The sequence below is a fragment of the Rhipicephalus sanguineus genome, chromosome 9 (genome assembly GCF_013339695.2).
Source record: "Rhipicephalus sanguineus isolate Rsan-2018 chromosome 9, BIME_Rsan_1.4, whole genome shotgun sequence".
Taxonomy (NCBI): domain Eukaryota; kingdom Metazoa; phylum Arthropoda; class Arachnida; order Ixodida; family Ixodidae; genus Rhipicephalus; species Rhipicephalus sanguineus.
Genome location: NC_051184.2, coordinates 61184339 through 61202931, shown reverse-complemented (window position 1 = coordinate 61202931; position 18593 = coordinate 61184339). Strand labels below are relative to the sequence as shown.

At 49.2% G+C, this 18593-nt stretch overlaps 2 protein-coding genes across 2 annotated transcripts in view; both read right to left on the bottom strand.

Moving 5' to 3' along the window:
* Positions 1 to 224: 224 nt before the first annotated feature.
* LOC119404150 (uncharacterized) lies at positions 225 to 6888 on the bottom strand. The gene is made up of 4 exons (XM_037670744.2): positions 6533 to 6888; positions 2375 to 2548; positions 1372 to 1594; positions 225 to 460 (listed from the first exon to the last, which is right to left on the bottom strand). The coding sequence occupies exons 1-4, from the start codon at positions 6631 to 6633 to the stop codon at positions 233 to 235; spliced, it is 726 nt and encodes a 241-aa protein (XP_037526672.1). The 5' UTR covers positions 6634 to 6888; the 3' UTR covers positions 225 to 232.
* The window catches only part of LOC119405576 (glucosylceramide transporter ABCA12), a 41333-nt gene continuing 29372 nt past the window's right edge, over positions 6633 to 18593 (bottom strand). Inside the window, exons 17-24 of the mRNA XM_049419449.1 lie at positions 16128 to 16201; positions 15216 to 15512; positions 13579 to 13704; positions 10785 to 11042; positions 9863 to 10016; positions 8773 to 8980; positions 6716 to 6891; positions 6633 to 6660 (exon numbers count right to left, since the gene is read on the bottom strand). Of these exons, the coding sequence (XP_049275406.1) occupies positions 6633 to 6660; positions 6716 to 6891; positions 8773 to 8980; positions 9863 to 10016; positions 10785 to 11042; positions 13579 to 13704; positions 15216 to 15512; positions 16128 to 16201 (1321 nt within the window). The remainder of the gene's footprint in view (positions 6661 to 6715; positions 6892 to 8772; positions 8981 to 9862; positions 10017 to 10784; positions 11043 to 13578; positions 13705 to 15215; positions 15513 to 16127; positions 16202 to 18593) is intronic.

Here is an 18593-nt window from a genome sequence, read left to right as displayed (position 1 = left end):
CTTGTTTTGAATGTCCGTATGCTCTCGTGCGAGTGCCCGGATATCGGCGCTGCCTTTTGGTTCAGAGTCACTTGGAGGCCGCCGACATCGGAAGCTAAAAGCTCTTAAAAGCGTAAGCACTACTCGTGATCAAATAACTCCCCGTTAATTTCGCGTCTTTTTTGTTGCCTCTAAATGTGCTAAATGAGAGTGCACCACATCCTCCTTTTTTTTCGTTTTTTTTTTGTCTTTATTAACGGCGCGCAGTGTCGACTCGCGAGGGCACGCCACTGAGAAAGTTGTGCGGCCGGACGCCCGTGATGAGGATCTGTCGCCTCGCGAGCCCCACGAAGATGTCCTCGAGCGTGATGTCGGACAGCGAGAACTCGGGCAGTCCCTGGTCGCTCTTGATGGCCACCATCTTGGTGAACAGCTCGCTCCAGCTGGTGTACGTCTTTCCCACGGTGAAGCTCATCATACCCTGCGAGCACGGGAGGAAACATATTTGTTACGATTTATTTTTATTTTTAATCTTATTATTTAATACAGCAGAGCTGTTATGCTCGAGGTTCGCCGTGTGTCGTAGATGGAAAATTATCGTCATCATGATTCGGCACGCGCTCTTTTCGTCCTCTTCCTCTTCTACTTTGCTCCCAGAACATGCGCGCCGATTTGTCCGGCGTAGGATGCGATAACTCTGATGAGCGAGGGAACGAGTGCAGAGAGATAGAAAGGAAGAGAGAAAGAGAAAGATACATAAAGATAGAAAAAGAAAAGAAAGAAAGAAAAGAAAAGAAAGAAAGGAAGAAAGAGAAGAAAGAAAGAAATAGACAGAGAAAGACATTGAAAAACACAGGCACAAAAAGAAAGATTGAAAAAAAAAACAGAGCACGCATATCCATGTATGGTATAGCAAGGGGTGGGAAAGTGGTGAGGGTAAAAGCCAAGCCAAGCCAGGACCAGTATGATTTCCACCAGCTCTGATGTGACCCAGCCTTACGCGACTTAGTGCAAGCTGCGCCACTTATTGTTTTCACTTGTTTTATTAGGGATTGTGAGTGTCGATTTGGGACCCTTAGAAGCAACCAGAGGTGGTTGGGTGTTCCCATGTTGGTTCTGAACTCGGCTTGAGGCGGTTGTAAACCTGGGGTGTGATACTCCATGTGGTTTGCTGACCTGGTATGCCCAATCCTCTCAATGAGTTTACATGTGGTCAGTCTAAACTGCATGGGACGTGGTCGGTCCCTTATGCATGCGGCCGATACGACTTGAAGGCGGAAGCTATCCGGCACGCCATAACATCACTTTGCGAAGTAGCGAAGCTCTAGAGGACTGGCCAATCACACGCTCACACCTAGTAGTAGCGCTTCTAATATATGATGTGGCATGCACCTTGTAGTTGTGGTTGAAGCTGCACTGGTGGAACTCGTCCTGCATCAGGTCGATCAGACATCTCTGGAAGTAGTAGTCGAAGCGCTTGTCCAGAGGCAGCCGCAGCGTCACCATGTAGCTACGCCCGTACTTCTGGTTCAGCTGCATCGCGTCGCCCAGCGCCTCGATCTTGCCGGCCTCCATAACGCCCACCCGGTCACAGAGGACCTCGCAGTGGGACATGCTGCGTATATGCGATATGCATGTTCGACATCTGGCTTGTATCGCCACATCTTCGCCACTGACCGTCAAAAGCATGCTGCTGTGAACGTTGCTGTGGAACTCGCTGACGAACATCAACAGCAGCATCGACAGGTCAATCAATCAATCAATCAATCAATCAATCAATCAATCAATCAATCAATCAATCAATCAATCAATCAATTAGTCAATCAATCAATCAATCAAAAACCTGGTTATTTGAGCTTAAGTAAGCTAAAAATCGACAGTTTCCTTGGCGTCTCACTCCAGAATCACACAACTTTTAGATTTTCCACACTGCAAACTTTCTTCATTTCAGAGCATAAGTCATATCACAGCGAAAGCAGTGGTGCGAGTATACCGTATATACTCGCACACTACCAGGACTGTACAGCAATGGCTAGTGTTGCCTATAGTACTGGCTAAATGTTCAATGTTCAGCCAGTGTTAGCCATGTAAAAGCTAGCTAACACGGGCTAATATCTAAACGATTTGTAATGTCGGACAGCATTAGTATCAATTACGTTATGGCAGTATTGCGCGCGCGCGCAACACACACACACACACACACACACACACACACACACACACACACACACACACACACACACACACGCGCGCGCGCGCGCGCGCGCGCGCACGCACGCACGCACGCACGCACGCAGGCAGGCAGGCAGGCAGGCAGGCAGGCACACAGGGTGTGTGTATAATACTGGCCATCACGCAATTAGTCCTTGAGAAGCAGAAATCGGTGAACCCTTACCGGTGCGAGGTCATGATGATGGACGTTGCTTGGCTGCCCTTGAGCAGCTGCAGCATGTGGATGATCTCGTTTCGATAAAGCGGCTCCACGTCCGAGTACGGCTCGTCCACGAGCAGCACGGGAGGTACGCCGATGGCTGCTGCCGCGATCAGCAGCATCTTGAGCTCACCGTGGCTGCGTGAGATTTTCATTTCACTAAATATCGACCGAAAGGTCGATATTTAGTTTTGGTGTTGTAGTTGTTTACTCGTCTACAATAGATACGTATACCCGCGAGAAGTTTTCGAAATGGTGCTGTAATAACGTAGTTACACCTGTTTGATAATCGAGACGCGGCCCTCGCTCGTTTCGGTTCCTTCGCTGTGCTGCATTGGTCTGCCCCTGTCTCCACCACTTCGAGTATTCCTCCTCGCCGTGCCAGGATGAAGAGCAGGAAGCGCGCGTACCTGCTGGCAGACGAACACCTTCTTGCTCCCGGTGACATCACAAGGTCACTCTGGTGGCGTCACGACCAGGTCTGGGGATACCAGAAAGGCCCCAAGAGGAGCACGAGATTGTTCTTTTTTATTGCGATAGCAATTAGGCTATATGGCCAGTCTCGACGGGTTTTTGCCGTCGCCGTCATGTCCGGCATGAAGTCCAAATGAATAAAATCCCCCCGCACATCGTACGTTCCACCGCGGGTAAAAGCGCGCGAGCGGGGGCGACGAACGCGGCTGAAGCAGAGATCAAAGGAACCGGCCCATTTAGCTTGCTCGGAGGGTGCCTGCGATAGATCACACCGCTCGGGAGGCCTGCCGTCGAAGAGACAGAAAACACCCCGCCCGTCTTTAACGAACATGAAAAGACGCGAGGGGGGTGGGAGGGGTAGTGTCGCGCGAGCAGCAACTTTGAACTTTGAATCTAAGGGCGCGGTCGCGATCGCTGGCGCGCGCGCTATCTCGACAGCCATCACAGCGGGCGGCTCGTATACCGTTCTACGTGCTGCGCTCTCAACGCGAAGTGACTATGCGGACAGAGCATCTCTCCCTTGAGCGGCCGTACTCTCTTACATCAGCGTTTTGTAGTTACGCGAGATCGGATACAAAACAGTTAGCTGCCAGCCTCACTTCGTATAACACTACAATTTGTTACTATCGCATTCATTGCTTCGCCCTTGCGGTGAAACTGACTTTTCTTTATGTCGTGGTGCGCACGCTGCCTGTAGCGCTGTCGCGTTTGACATTGTTGATTGTGACTGCCTTCCCATGTAGATGCAGTATTTACTTGAAATGTTAAAAAAATATCGGATGTGGTTTAGGGGTTCTTTAACCTCGGGTTATTCAACCATCAGGGATGGTCACACCACTGGGAGTGACCAACGGCGTTCCCTAACGTGCGCACAAATCTAAGCACACAAGGTCAGTTTTTTTCTTTGCATTTCACTACCATCGAAATGCACCCACCGCGACCGCGAGAGTCGAACCGACGACCTTGAGCTCCCCATTAGGGTTCCTATACATATATACTAGTTTCTTCTGTTCTTTAGCACGCACATTTAGCGTTATTATGTACGATCTTGACCCATTTATCACCCGTGTCGCGGCCTCCTGCACTGTAAGAAAAAAAAAAAGAAAGAGTATGTGCTACTCTTTTCGACAAGTCCTGACTTTATTGCCACATATGACTCTCATTTAAATAGACACCTTAACACTTGCGTTTTGTGAACAGCGCGAAATTTTAGACGAGGACAAACGAAAAAATAAAAGAACACATGCCGAGCGTCGACTATCAACTGAAAGTTTATCTGAAAAATTAACATTTATACTTGGAAACTACTTGGAAGTGCTCATGCGTACTTATGGTCATATGTCCAGAACACTCACATAATAAGAGACAACAGTCACGTGCGTGTATGTGGTTACATATCAGTTTTCAAGATACGTAAGCTCTTTATCACTATGCTTTTTTTCACTTCAATTGGGTGAAATGTTTCCACGATAACCTCGTTTATTATATCTGACCATGGTTGCTCATTCTTCAGTTTGAAGTTCATGCATTATGTGTACCGTGCGCTTTTGTTTAACCGCCGTGAAGCTGCCCTGTGTATGAGGTGGCCAGGTTCCCTTCAGCTGCTCAATGCAGCTATTTGCCTGATCGTCCTCGCAACCCTGTTGCAGAATAAACTCAATTCAATCATCAAGAGATACGGAAGCTTGGCTGACACATTGCTCTCCCAACTTATCACTGTTGTACGCTCCCATTATTTCTCTGCGAAACTGACTGTCGTTTTTTATAAAGAATGGTGGTCTTATCTAGTCTTAACTCTCTTATGTGTCCCACGACTCCGACGAGTGTATATAATATCCCCAAAGAGAGTCAACACGAGCGATCAACACGAGTGATCCAAAAATCATCACGTGGTGATGTCACCGTGCCGTCGCAGATCACCAAAAAGTGTGACGTCATTGTGACGTCACATGACGTCGTCGCATAACGGTCACGGAGGCAGGGCAAAAGCAAGCTTTCGTGGTGGGGGTGGGGAGGGGGGGGGGTGAGAGGATTAATATATCGACTGTGAACAACAAGAACAAGATAGCTTTCGCCTTCGAGTCGTCTTAGGCCAATTCGTAAGGGACTCCGAGTTTTTCTTAGTAGAGGTTGCGAGTTTAGTCATAGCAGATCGCGACCTAGCACTGGCAGCGATAAGGACAGACCGAGTGCCATCGTAGCCTCTTCTTCCACCTGATCCGAAGCCCTCGGGCAAATATGACTGCCCCCTTACGAGTTATAAAACTTCAAGTTTGACTCTTGACTATATGCTCGGTTACAACCTAAGGAAAAAATGGGGAGGGGCGATGCATGTAGGGAAGGTTGTTTCAGTTCCCCTAACGTGAAACCTGGGGAGGGGCGAAGCATGCAGTGTGCGCCGGTGTTTCGCACAGCAAAATCGCTGCTAATGTGCGATGAGAGACAGAAGGGCCTCACCGAGGTAACTTGCCGCATTGTTTTGAGAGATTTCTTTGATGAGACACTAGTGGTGCCAAGCCTGAAACCGGGCATGTAGGGAAGGCTGTTTCAGTTCCGCTAACGTCATCGGAAACTCCGTCAGAATGCAGCTTACCCTAAGGTGCTTCTTCCCTACATGCCCGGTTTCAGTTCCCTACGGCATGTAGGGAAGGGTATTTCAGCTCCGCTAACGTCGTCGGCTATTTATTGGTCTAACTGTTGCCTTCATTTTTTGTGAACCGGTGGCGAATAAAGCACCACCACTTTGCAGTATGTTTCAAGACATAGTTTTCCACGTCGATGACTTTACCCTAGAGATCCTCGTTTGTGTCTCTGGTTTTAGATGAGAAAACAGAGCGTCTTGGTAAATTTCATAGAGGATTCCGACACCGCTGCTAAGCCAAACATATTATTTTAGGCAGTAACGATGAACCTTTAGCTTACGATGTGCATAGTATGGACCGGTGGCGAGTAGTGGTATTTTTGCGGCGTATACCCGTTTATGATGGACCATGACGACGACATGACATGCCGACAAGCCGAGACCCTAAGGTGCTTCGCCCCTAAAATGTCAACTCCGCCCACATCCATCGCTGTCTCTCCCACAAAGAACTTGCATAAATGATCCGTCCAATAGTGATTACTCATACTCATGACGTCAAGCACTTCTAGTATGATTCATACAGTTGACTTTCCCATGCAAACACACGTTTGTGTCATTGGTTTTAGGTCGGAACTTGATCATGCTGGTAAACTTATTAAATTTTGACGTTACCGCTCAGTCAAACGTAATGTTGTAGGTAGTAACGACGAGCCTTTAACTATTAATACGCGTAGTATTTACGTTACTGGAGAAAAAGTACTTGCGGTTCGAGCGGAAACCAGCTAGCGCGACTGTCTTTCACAGGTGAATGGCAGGCGCGCCGTCACTCTGTGGGCGGAGCCAACATTTTTTCTTAGGAATTGTAACCAGCGGCATAGCCAGAAACTTGTTTCGGTGGGGGCACTTCCTTGATTCGAAAGGGGGCCGGGCAGGCAAGTGTGGTCGAGCGTCATTTTAAGCCCTGTAGCCGATGACAGAAAGAAATTTCGGGAGTGGGGGCGTGCCCGGTGTGCCACCCCCTGGCTACGCCCCTGGTTAAAACCTAGTAATAGAAACGCGGTGGTCACCTGCACTTGTTGATCATCTGTTCCTCCCGAAGTCTCCCCGTGAGCGCCAAGACGCTGCGCAGCGCTTGACGCCTCCAGGCGATGCCCCGAAGGTGGGCCATCAGGTCCAGGAACTCGCCCACGGTGAGCTGTGGCGTGCACCAATCGGCGATGCAGTCAGGCGCGTAGCCGATGCCCTGCTGCCAGGCGCGCAGGTCACCGCCTAGCGACAGCGCGGCCGTGTACGCGCCGCCTCCGGTGGGCACCTGGATGCCGACCAAGATCTCGAGGAGCGAGGTCTTGCCGGAGTTGTTGACGCCGACGAGGCCGAAGAACTCTCCGCGGTTCAGCAGGATGCTCACACCGTCCACCTCGACCACCTGCCGCCAGGAGAGCACGAATGAAGAGACGGCAGAAGTCATGTCACGTGAACAATTAGAATTCACGGTGTCAATCAGAGCTCTTAACTGCCGCTTTGGCGCCTGTCCCTTGTCCCGTTAATGGGGACGGCAATCGCCGGGCGGATTCTACGGGCTGGCGTCAAGGCCCTCCGAAAACGCACCACGAAAGCGCGGACAATTTAGGGTTGGTCCTTTGGTGCGCCAGCGAACGCCGGTTGTGGTCCAAAGACCGAGTCAGAGCCGAGAGTCGATAACACAAACGAAAACGAAATATATTCTCAGTTAAGGCAATACAAATAATACAAACACATGCACACTCGGCTGGTACCAGTTACAACTTCACAATATAATTCAGATGGTGTTTACACAACGGGAGCTAAACAAACAGATCACACGCTACGAATGCAATCGCATGCATTACAACTATTCAACGACAGTTACAGTCCTGAATAGATAATGGCGTATCCAGTCCACAATACTTGGACGGTAATCGAATGCTTCTCTTCAAGGAAACACTCACGCCAGCTCCAGCGTTGATCGTCGTAGCTCAACCGCCGTCGTGACTTGTCACAGCTCACACGGTGTCGTCATCGGATTCTTCCAGATCGACGAGCGACTGACCGCACACCATCCTAAACACGTCTTCTTTGGCTAACGGAGCCACACTTAGCGTAACTTCACCATCACCGGGCCGACCGACTCGCTCACTGACTGCCTCGACTCTCTCACTGACTACTCTGCCTGCACTCCTCGACTCTCGTCGTTTGCACGCTTTTTATCCCTTCTTCCCTGGTTTCTAGAAGCGTCGGGAGAGTTCTTCCGCGTGCAGTACAGCCGAGGCTACAGAAGGGGCGAGAGCTTTCTCGTAGGTTCGAATCGCGGCGGCATCGCTCGCGGATGCGTCCCCCCCTCCTTCTAGAAACATCCAGGATTTGCCGGGCGTTTGATCGCGTCGTCTGCGCCTGGCTCGATGGGGTGAGGAAGATGCGGCGCGCCGGCAACTTTTGATGCTTGTTTTTTTCGTCTTTTCGCGCTTCTTGGCAAGCGGTTCGCGCCGTTCTGTCTCGTAGCAGTTTGAAAGCGGCCTCACGCGCGCTTTATAACCCGCTAATTTGTGACAGCGCCTTTTGGCTAGATGCGACCCTCGCGCCATTATGGTATAACGTTGTAAAACCTTATTGAAAGACCCCAGCGTGGTTATTGGCCTGTGCTAAATTACCAGGGTGTCGATAGCCGAGGGGTAGCCACTCGGTGATAGTCCTGGCTCGCTGGACAGACTAGAGTCGGTCTGCGGGTTCCGATCTGCTCAAGACAGTTCGCCAGATTTCTTCAATGAGATCTGGTTTAATGATGTCCTCTTTGTACAACTGCAGATGGCGTGTACAGCTCATAGAATCTGGGCCATGTCGGCCTGGGCGTACCCACACCACGGACAGGCCGGCGATGGGTGTAAAAGCGGGTGTAACCTGTGTGTACTCAATTATGAAAACTGCATGTGTTTGTAAGCGTCTTAGGTCTGTGGCTTGATATCTATCAAGTTGCTGGTGTAGGTGTGTATAGGTTTGTCTCAGCTTTCTGAAGTCGCCAAGGATCTCATGATATGTCACCATCATGTCATTAATCATTTCACTCCGCTTCGCGGAAGGAAGAGTGTCACAGAGGGTTAGACTATTACAACGCCTATTGCATCATGTGTAATATAAAGGCAAGTATTGGTGGATACTCGTGTCCTCCAGCTGTGCATGCAAGGTACGTCCGTCTTGACCAACAGGCGAACTTCAGAAGTAATGTTAAGATTCGCACGTGCATTTTAACTAGCGTTAAATATAATCGATTGCGGGGGTCGCTCTCGCTGCCCACCTGTTCGACATATCCGGTGGTCTTCTGGATATTTCGCACCGCCATGGCGACGTCCTTGAACGCTCTGGTGCGACAGACCTGGTTCACCAGGTTCACCTCGCGTTCCACCTCGGGGTCCATGGAGACGGCGACGAGCCGGGGACCGTGCAGCTGCTGATCTGGCACGTCTTCGGGCTCGTCTGAACCGTACATGCGACGGGCCACGTACCTGCGCGCACATTAATTGCTTTTAGCACTACTACCGGACACTCTCTGTTAAGCCTCGAAGGACAAACAAAATCTAGAAACAATTTTAGGAGGTCCAACGTTCACTGTTGGAATCGACGCACAGCTAAGATCGTCCCCATCTCTTGTAATTCAGCCGACGCTCCGCAGGTGCGCAGGACGTGACGCGTCTTCTGGGCCCGTTGCTCACCCACTTGCTGTAACTCCTCTCGAAGGCCTTCCTTATCTAGGCTATAAGCGAAAGGGAAGTGAAAACTGCTGCCGCGAATGTATAAAGAACCCTGAATAACCGATCTTCACTTAGGAGAAAGGTCAGTGTCTGGAAGTGGCATAGCGGAAATTCGATGTGCCAGTCATCTAAATAGGCCTGCTGTCTGTCGCGTCAACCATCGGTCTAAGAAAAAAAAAACGCAGTGCCTGTTACTCTTTTTGGTGAGTCCTTACTTGTCACGTATATGACTCTCACGTTAACTCTCTTTTGAAAAGTTCCGCTTTCCACCATTATACTTCAAAGAGAAGTTATCTTAAAATGCAAATTGTAATTTTTCTTTCTTGCTGTCGATGCTATGTCTTTTTTTATGCTTACCACGCACAGGAGGTCCTAGTTCAGTCTCTTACTTCGGGACCCTAAAGTGCTACGCACTTCAAAACGCAAATTTCGGTTTGCAAGAGCGGCCTCACGAAAGTGCTTTACAGCGATGCAAAAAAAGTCGGCTTCGCGGTAATATGCGGGGATTATATAGAAAATGCTCCGCGAATCGTTGTTGAGGGTGCTGGTTATACGTGAGAAAATACGCGTGTATAGTTACTGTCCGTGCAAAATGACCGAGAGTGCTGAACGCATTCTGGCTAGTCATGTACTCACCAGCGCAGGCTGTACATCAATGGCGAGTCGACAAGTGCAAGTGCGGCCATATAGAGCATTCCCTCGACCACCATGCTCACGGCCTCGTAGAAGCCCGTCTCGTAGAACGGCTCGAGCGGGTAAAGAAGCTGAACCGTGCTATTATCCTGGAGCGCTGAGAAAAAAAAAAAGTCAAGGTCGTCTTACGCCACTGCTACCCACACTTATACACCACCGATCTATGTAAAACATGCGGGCACAGAGCAACGCTACGCCACATGCTCTGGGAATGCGCCGGCAACAACAGTCGAGAAACGCCCGCCGTTCGCGATGCGCCTATGGCTGCTGCCAATACCAGGCAACAGGAAGCCTCGGGCTCACTCGTTCCCGCCGCCGTCCCGGCTGCGGGAGCCGCGGGGGACCTTCTCCGTCGGCGACGCCGCCGCTGGGAGGCGGCGCTCAGAAGCTCGGAGCTCAACGACCAGCTCTGGGCCGTCCGGCAGGCCGAAGATGCCGCCCGAGTTCAGGGACTCAGCGCCGCCATCTGAGGCCACCAAGACCAAACTGCCGGCCAAGTGCTAATATATAGTATATATATATATATATATTCTATATATATATATAGTTTCACCGCAAGGGCGAAGCAATGAATGCGATAGCAACAAACTGTAATGTTATGCGAAGTAAAACTGGCAGCTAACTCTTTTTAGATCCAGTCTCGCGTTGCTCTACAAAACGCTGGTGTAAAAGGATACGGCCGCTCCAGGGAGAGAGGTGGATTTCGCAGTCCCTTCGCGTTGAGAGCGCAGCACGTTATTGTATATATATATATATATATATATATATATATATATATATATATATATATATATATATATATATATATATATATATATATATAGAGAGAGAGAGAGAGAGAGAGAGAGAGAGAGAGAGAATTTACCGTCGCAGCAGCGGGATATCCTCTGGTCCGACGAGTACTGGGAGTCGTGGCACGCCTCGTCGAGCAGTTGGCCTCCGGTGAGGCAGATGGCGTTGAGCCTGTACAGGAGAATGACCTTGATGATGCCCCGCACGAGGGCGTACGTGGGGAACCAGCGGCACACGAAGCCCCAGAGAAAGAGCGCCGTCGAGGAGGCCGCCGTCGGGTTGTCCTGCGTGAGCACCCTGAGGAGCTCCACGCCCAAGGATCCCACCATTCCTGCGCCAAGTGCATGTCCGCATGTTTCGGTGAGCCATGCGTGAAGCCTATGTTATAATTCGTGCGTTCGGTAAAATACAGAATGGAGAGAACGACAAGGAACACAGCGGGATGGAAGCATTAAACTTCGACGTAATAAGGTCTGCGGTTTTTCGTGCCAGAACCCCAATACCAACATGAGGCACGCCGTAGTGGAGGGCTCCGGAAATTTTGACCATCCGGTTTTCTTTAACGTGCTCCTAAATCTAGGTACACGAGTCTAGCTTTTGGCCTTCATTGAAACGCGACCGCAGCGGCTGGGATTGAACCTGTAACCATCTGGTATTCTTTAACGTGCACCTAAATCTAGGTACACGAGTCTCTAGAGTTTCGCCTCCATCGAAACGCGACCGCAGAGGCTGGGATCGAACCCGTGACTTTCGGGTCAGCAGCCGAGCACCATAACCACAACACCGTGGCGGACTAAACTTCAGCGTGTTCTGTTGCGTGGCAGAAGAGTAGGATTGCACCAGGCCTCACACCATCTTAGTTCCGCAACGAGAGGGTGGTTTAATGACCCAGCCATTACAAGGGGCTCGGGCATTAATGACTATCATGTACAGCATCAAAGTACAGCTGCCCGTATCGACTTACGGGCACGCAGTGGTTACCTCGCTGATTCTCAGTACGATGAATTACGGCGTCGTGGACACTTAGCAACTGCACTTGCAGTAGGCGTGTGTTCTAGGCAGAGTTGCCATTTCCGCTTATAATAAGCAGATTTGAGCTTCTTTTTTCGCAGAGTCGCTTCTAGAATTTTCCTGTCGCTTGTAGCGTTTTTTGGGCTTATTTGCATTTTCCCAGCAAATACAGTTATTTTAGTGATCATCGCATTCACCAATAGCGCGTTTGTCGTTCACTTATAGCGTCTTTGCCAATGACTTTGAGTAGTTGAGTGTAGGTGTCAAACATACGTCGGGGGAATTACCAAAGTGGCAATCATGCACTGGCAAACGTGCATTCAACCGAACGGAGACTACCCTGGGGACAATGTTAAAAGTGAATATGTGCTTTCGTTCACAGTTGCGCATATTTTCTCTGTACAAAATAATTAAAGTAAATTTTTCAACTTCCTTTCGTATTTGAGTGACATTTTTATTATAATTAAAAATATTTTCAAGAATGGGAAAATTCATTAAATTTCCGCTTCTTTTGGGCTTCTTCGCGAAAGTCTCGCCGCTTTTTTCGGGGGGCTTATTTTGTGATGGTTATTCGCTTGTTAGCTCGGTAGCATCTAGCAACTCTGATTCTAGGAGAGTTTCTAGCAGCTTGTTTGACGCGCACACACGTCCTCTTTCGTCAAACTTAGAAGCGAAGCCTTGCTATCGAATGTGAAGAGGATATGCGTACGGGGACCGATGACGCTATCGAGTTCTACCCTTGAAGGCGAAGGAAGCTCAAGGGTGCTAAGATTTTGAAATCGTTACTTGGTACGACGGTTCGTCGTGGCTTACAGCGCGACTAACGCGGACAAGGAAAAGAAGGGGAAACATGACACGGCCCGAGTTCAGCTTAAGTTTGATGGAAGAAAACATGCGAACATAAATACACGAACTGAGCGCCTCGTGACCAACACGGTCTTGGTTGACCAACCCGAGACGATGTCACGGATGCAGAGCCAATCACCTCGAAATACTCTGCGCAACTTAGCATTGTCACTCTAGTGGACTTACGGGCAGCAAAAATAAAACGTAATCAGGATACCAGCAATGGGGTAGCAGAAGATACTTATCCACAATCCATCAAGGAATCTTCGTTATCCATTATACCAACGGTTGGCTGGCTGACACATTGAGATCCTTTCTTACTTATAAAAAAAAGTGCGGCAGCTATGCACTAGTGGTGCAAAGATTGAGGAAACAGCGGAGGCGATGGCCTTCACCTCCTTTCCCTTCTCCTCACCCTCGCTTCCCAATCCCACCCCTTGCTATATTTACTATGCATTGCTATGCTATGCTTAACCTCTCCCCCTTTTGCCATCCTCCTCACCCTCACTTCATTTCCCGTATACTACAAGGCTACGTTATGCTTTTCCCTCTCCCCTCCTCCTTTCCTGCCTCCACACTCTTACATCACTCTCTCTCTCTGTCTCTCTCTCGGCGAAGCTAGGCTAAGCTATAGTACTAAGCTTTCCCTCTTTAAACGTGGCGAGAAGGCTAGGCGCGGCTAGGGAAGCTCTTACGAGCAACGCCGGCCTAACCTCACGACTGATAAGCATTCAGGGTGCCTGAAGAGCACGTTTTTTTTGTTTGTGAACTGAAGGAGACACACGACGGCACTGTGTCGTGTGTCCCCTTCAGTTCTTCGTCCGCGTTAGTTACACCACGGCCGCTCTATGAAAACGCACCGTTCCATGAAGCGGCCGTGATCACACTGTCACTGCACCAATCATCACACTGTCATCACCAACTCGGCCAATGTTCCAACCTACTTACTGGCACGACGGCAGGCCTGCCCCCCCCCCCCCCTCCCTGTCCCGGACAAACGGGAAACCCACCTGCGAAGAACAGCACCAGTGCGAGGAAGGAGAAAGCCCACGTGGTGTCGCCGAACAGTCCAGTGAACAGGTAAGTCAGCGGTAGGCTGGAGAATGCGTTGGCCACGAACAGAAACAGGATGGCCACTGCAGTCGTCGGGAGGACCAATCAGCGAGATCGGCAGTTGCATTTCATTGAAAAGAATTATTTTGGCCGCTACATAAAAGCCTGGTCACGTGTGCCATTTTCTAGTGAATAGTTTCACTTTGTCTTATTGTATCGAAGGGGAGGATGCACGTGTTGACTTTTACTCGCACTACAATATATAAATATTTCCTATATATGGCTATATAATCACTTGCTGAAGCTTGCCAAGGACCTCTGTTTCCGCGTTCCCTCAGACACACAGCTCTCGCGAAGGCTCAGACTGCAGCTTCTCTCATTAGAGGCAGGCAGTCTTTAATTCATAGTATTTACGTTACATATGACAACCCACAGCGATGAAACAATCCTTGAACACGGGGTTTCGCTGGAGCCAATGTTTCAACAAGTGGTCTATTCTTCAGCCTACCTTAGCGCGTGCATGTGTATTGCTGCGTACCCTCTACCCCAACCAAAACAAGTGCAAGAGAAGGCAAGTGCTCTCCTGTTTTGGTTGGGGAAGAGGGTACGGAGCACGCACGCACGCACACACGCACGACACGCACACACACACACACAAACCACACACGGATCACTACACCACCCACACACACACCCACACACAACACCACAACACACACACACACAACACACACACACACACACACACACACACACAACACAACACCACACACACACACACACACACACACACACACACACACACACACACACACACACACACCACACACACACACACACACACACACACACACACACACACACACACACACACACACACACACCACACACACACACACCACACACACACACACAACCACACACACACACCCACACACACACCACAACACACACACACACACACACACACACACACACACACACACACACACACACACACACACACACACACACACACACACACACACACACACACACACACACACACACACACACACACACACACACACACACACACACACACACACACACACACACACACACACACACACACACACACACACAACACACACACACACACACACACACACACACACACACACACACACACACACCGCCATCCGTGGCCGCATTACCTGATTTATTTTGTTCTAGACATGCAATATTTAAACTTACAATTTCTATGCTAACAATGATTAATAGGGTTTTGAGTGCCTCTGCACAGTCCTGGTTCCGCACGGACCTCCTGAATTGCCTCCCTACCCCGTCACCTGCGTCGGTAATATCGGGAAATTAGCCTCCATTGCGGCAGTGGTCAAGTAAGACATTCACACCAAAACAAAGCGTCCACAAACGTACATAAGAAAACAAGATGTACACATGGACAGGAAAGGTGAATCGCAGCCGCACCCTCTCCCCCCCGAGAAAAAGAAATAGCTGGGAGTCTAAATGGTGTGTTTGATATCGGCTGCACGGTATCCTTTCGCAGGTCCTACATACGCTCATGGAATGAATACGCGCACGGAGGGCGTACAGTGATAATTAATGTTGATGTCCATGTTGCTGACGTAGATGATGGAGGTCAGCGTGGCGCTGTTGAAGAGCGCCGCGATCGCGTCGAAGATGAAGTGTCCCATCCAGTAGAGGCAGCCCGACATGCCGGTCATGAGTTGCAGGTGCTTCATGCCGCTGCACCACTCGACCATCGGGGTGAACACGTGGGTGGCCGCGTAGAATCCCATCGCCAGGGACACGAAGAAGGAGTAGAGCACGCGCAACATCAGGTTGCGCGTCGCGAACAGCTCCAGCTCGTGGCCCAGAGCCTCGTGATCTGCAGCGAGCGTGCCACGTCAAAAGGGTTTGAGCTTGTTGGCGTGGCTTCGTAACAGGAAACAGCGCGGGGCAAACGGAACAAGACAGAATGGACATGGCGCAGTTTTCTGCTAACAACGTGAACGTTTATTTCGTTGGTACAAATACATGCGCTTGTTTAGAAAGGTAAATAATAAAAAGGTGAGGTAAGGAAGCCCTATAGGCACCGTCCACTGACTAGAGGGAGCTGCGTTGCTCGCAGTGGCCGTCCCAAGTTCACCGACTTTCTCCGCTAGGGGCAAGGAGAGAATGAGACGCGTTTATTGCTTCATTTTGATGTATTCGAGTTTCACCCACTAAAAATTAAAAAAAAAATAAAAAGAACACGTTAGCAACGCTCGGCGCAGACTGCGCCGCAATTTTTGGGAAGCTTGTGATTGTTTGATATCGTTCTGTTAAGATTACGCGAATAGTCAAGCTTACTCGAGAGCTTGCGCGAGCGCTGGCGATAACGCTAGAAGGTTCGATGACTGATGTATAAAAGACCATTGTCCTGCGCTGGTCCTCGTCGTTTGTATGTGTACCGTGTAAATTTTTCGCTGAGGAGTTTAATAGTATAAAAGACGATGCTTACCACCGATGATCAGATTACTCGACGGCCAACGAATGTCCTCTCCGCTATCAGTGTACAGCGCGATCTGCTTGTACCTTCACGTCATTTTCCAGGCACAAGTTCGCCCAAATAAAGAGCTCCATATTTCTCCGTATTGCTGCAGCCTTCTTCACCGTCATAACCACGTGACAATATGCAATGTCCAAATGCGGAGATAATCTCCGTGACGGTACATTGGGCCTTAATGTGTAAGCGTCCCATCGATCGTACTAACCGACAAGGAGCGTTGGGCATGCGTTCGTTGGGCATGCTACCGACCTCGCGTCGTGGAACGCGAAGAGGGACGCTACGCACGTCGTATCTTCCATCTAGCCTGGCCGTTAATTCTCACAGGGCGAGCGGGGAACGCGGTCGACAGGCGGGCGAGAGGGGGGCAGCGTAGAAGAGGAGGGAGAAGGGGAGGGGACGCGCATGCGCTCGAGCTCATCGCGGCAGGAGAGAATTTCGGCATGTCTAGCCCGCGTTTCAGAGGAAGAGTGGAAAGGGAGAGGGGTATGGGAGAGGGGGAGAGGAGAGGGAAATTGGAGAGGGGAAGGGGAGAGGGTGAGTGGAGAGGGTATGCGCATGCGCAGTAAGGGTGGTCACACCGCACACCACCATCACCGGATTGAGCTCCGCCTTAAGATACTTCGCATCTAAAATTAACAAGCTGTCTGTACTAGAATGTTCGGTGCTGCCTAAAGTCCGTGCGCTCTAAGAAAAATTAACGAGCTGTCTGTACTAGAATGTTCGGTGCTGCCCAAAGTCGTGCGCTCTAAGAAAAATTAACAAGCTGTCTGTACTAGAATGTTCGGTGCTGCCTAAAGTCCGTGCGCTCTAAGAAAAATTAACGAGCTGTCTGTACTAGAATGTTCGGTGCTGCCCAAAGTCGTGCGCTCTAAGAAAAATTAACAAGCTGTCTGTACTAGAATTTTTGGTGCTGCCTAAAGTCCGTGCGCTCTAAGAAAAATTAACGAGCTGTCTGTACTAGAATGTTCGGTGCTGCCCAAAGTCGTGCGCTCTAAGAAAAATTAACAAGCTGTCTGTACTAGAATGTTCGGTGCTGCCTAAAGTCCGTGCGCTCTAAGAAAAATTAACGAGCTGTCTGTACTAGAATTTCGGGTGCTGCCTAAAGTCGTGCGCTCTAAGAAAAATTAACAAGCTGTCTGTACTAGAATGTTCGGTGCTGCCTAAAGAAGTCCGTGCGCTCTAAGAAAAATAACGAGCTGTCTGTACTAGAATGTTCGGGTGCTGCCCAAAGTCGTGCGCTCTAAGAAAAATTAACAAGCTGTCTGTACTAGAATGTTCGGTGCTGCCTAAAGTCGTGCGCTTCTAAGAAAAATTAACTAGCTGTCTGACTAGAAATGTTCGGTTGGCTGCCAAAGTCGTGCGTCTAAGAAAAATTAACAAGCTGTCTGTACTAGAATGTTCGGTGCTGCCTAAAGTCGTGCGCTCTAAGAAAAATTAACAAGCTGTCTGTACTAGAATTTTTGGTGCTGCCTAAAGTCGTGCGCTCTAAGAAAAATTAACAAGCTGTCTGTACTAGAATGTTCGGTGCTGCCTAAGTCCGTGCGCTCTAAGAAAAATTAACAAGCTGTCTGTACTAGAATGTTCGGTGCTGCCCAAAGTCGTGCGCTCTAAGAAAAATTAACAAGCTGTCTGTACTAGAATGTTCGGTGCTGCCTAAAGTCGTGCGCTCTAAGAAAAATTAACAAGCTGTCTGTACTAGAATTTTTGGTGCTGCCTAAAGTCGTGCGCTTAAGAAAAATTAACAAGCTGTCTGTACTAGAAGTGTCGGTGCTGCCTAAAGTCCGTGCGCTCTAAGAAAATTAACGAGCTGTGTCTGTACTAGAATGTTCGGTGCTGCCCAAAGTCGTGCGCTCTAAGAAAAATTACAAGCTGTCTGTACTAGAATTCGGTGCTGCCTAAAGTCGTGCGCTCTAAGAAAAATTAACAAGCTGTCTGTACTAGAATTTTTGGTGCTGCCCTAAAGTCGTGCGCTCTAAGAAAAATTAACAAGCTGTCTGTACTAGATGTTCGGTGCTGCCTAAAGTCCGTGCGCTCTAAGAAAAAAAACGAGCTGTTCGTACTAGAATGTTCGGTGCTGCCCCAAAGTCGTGCGCTCTAAGGAAAATAACAAGCGTCTGTAATAGAAGTTCGGGCTGCCTAAAGTCGTGCGCTCTAGAAAAAATAACAAGCTGTCTGTACTAGAATTTTGGGTGTGCTGCTAAAGGTCTGTGCGCTCTAGAAAAAATTAACAAGCTGTCTGTACTAGAATGTTCGGTGCTGCCTAAAGTCGTGCGCCTAAGAAAGAAAGAAAGAACGAAAAAAGAAAAAGGAACAGGGAAAAAAAAAAAAAAAAAAAAAAAAAAAAAAAAAAAAAAAAAAAAAAAAAAAAGAAAAAAGAAAGATGATAGATAGACGACAGACAGACAGCCAGACAGACAG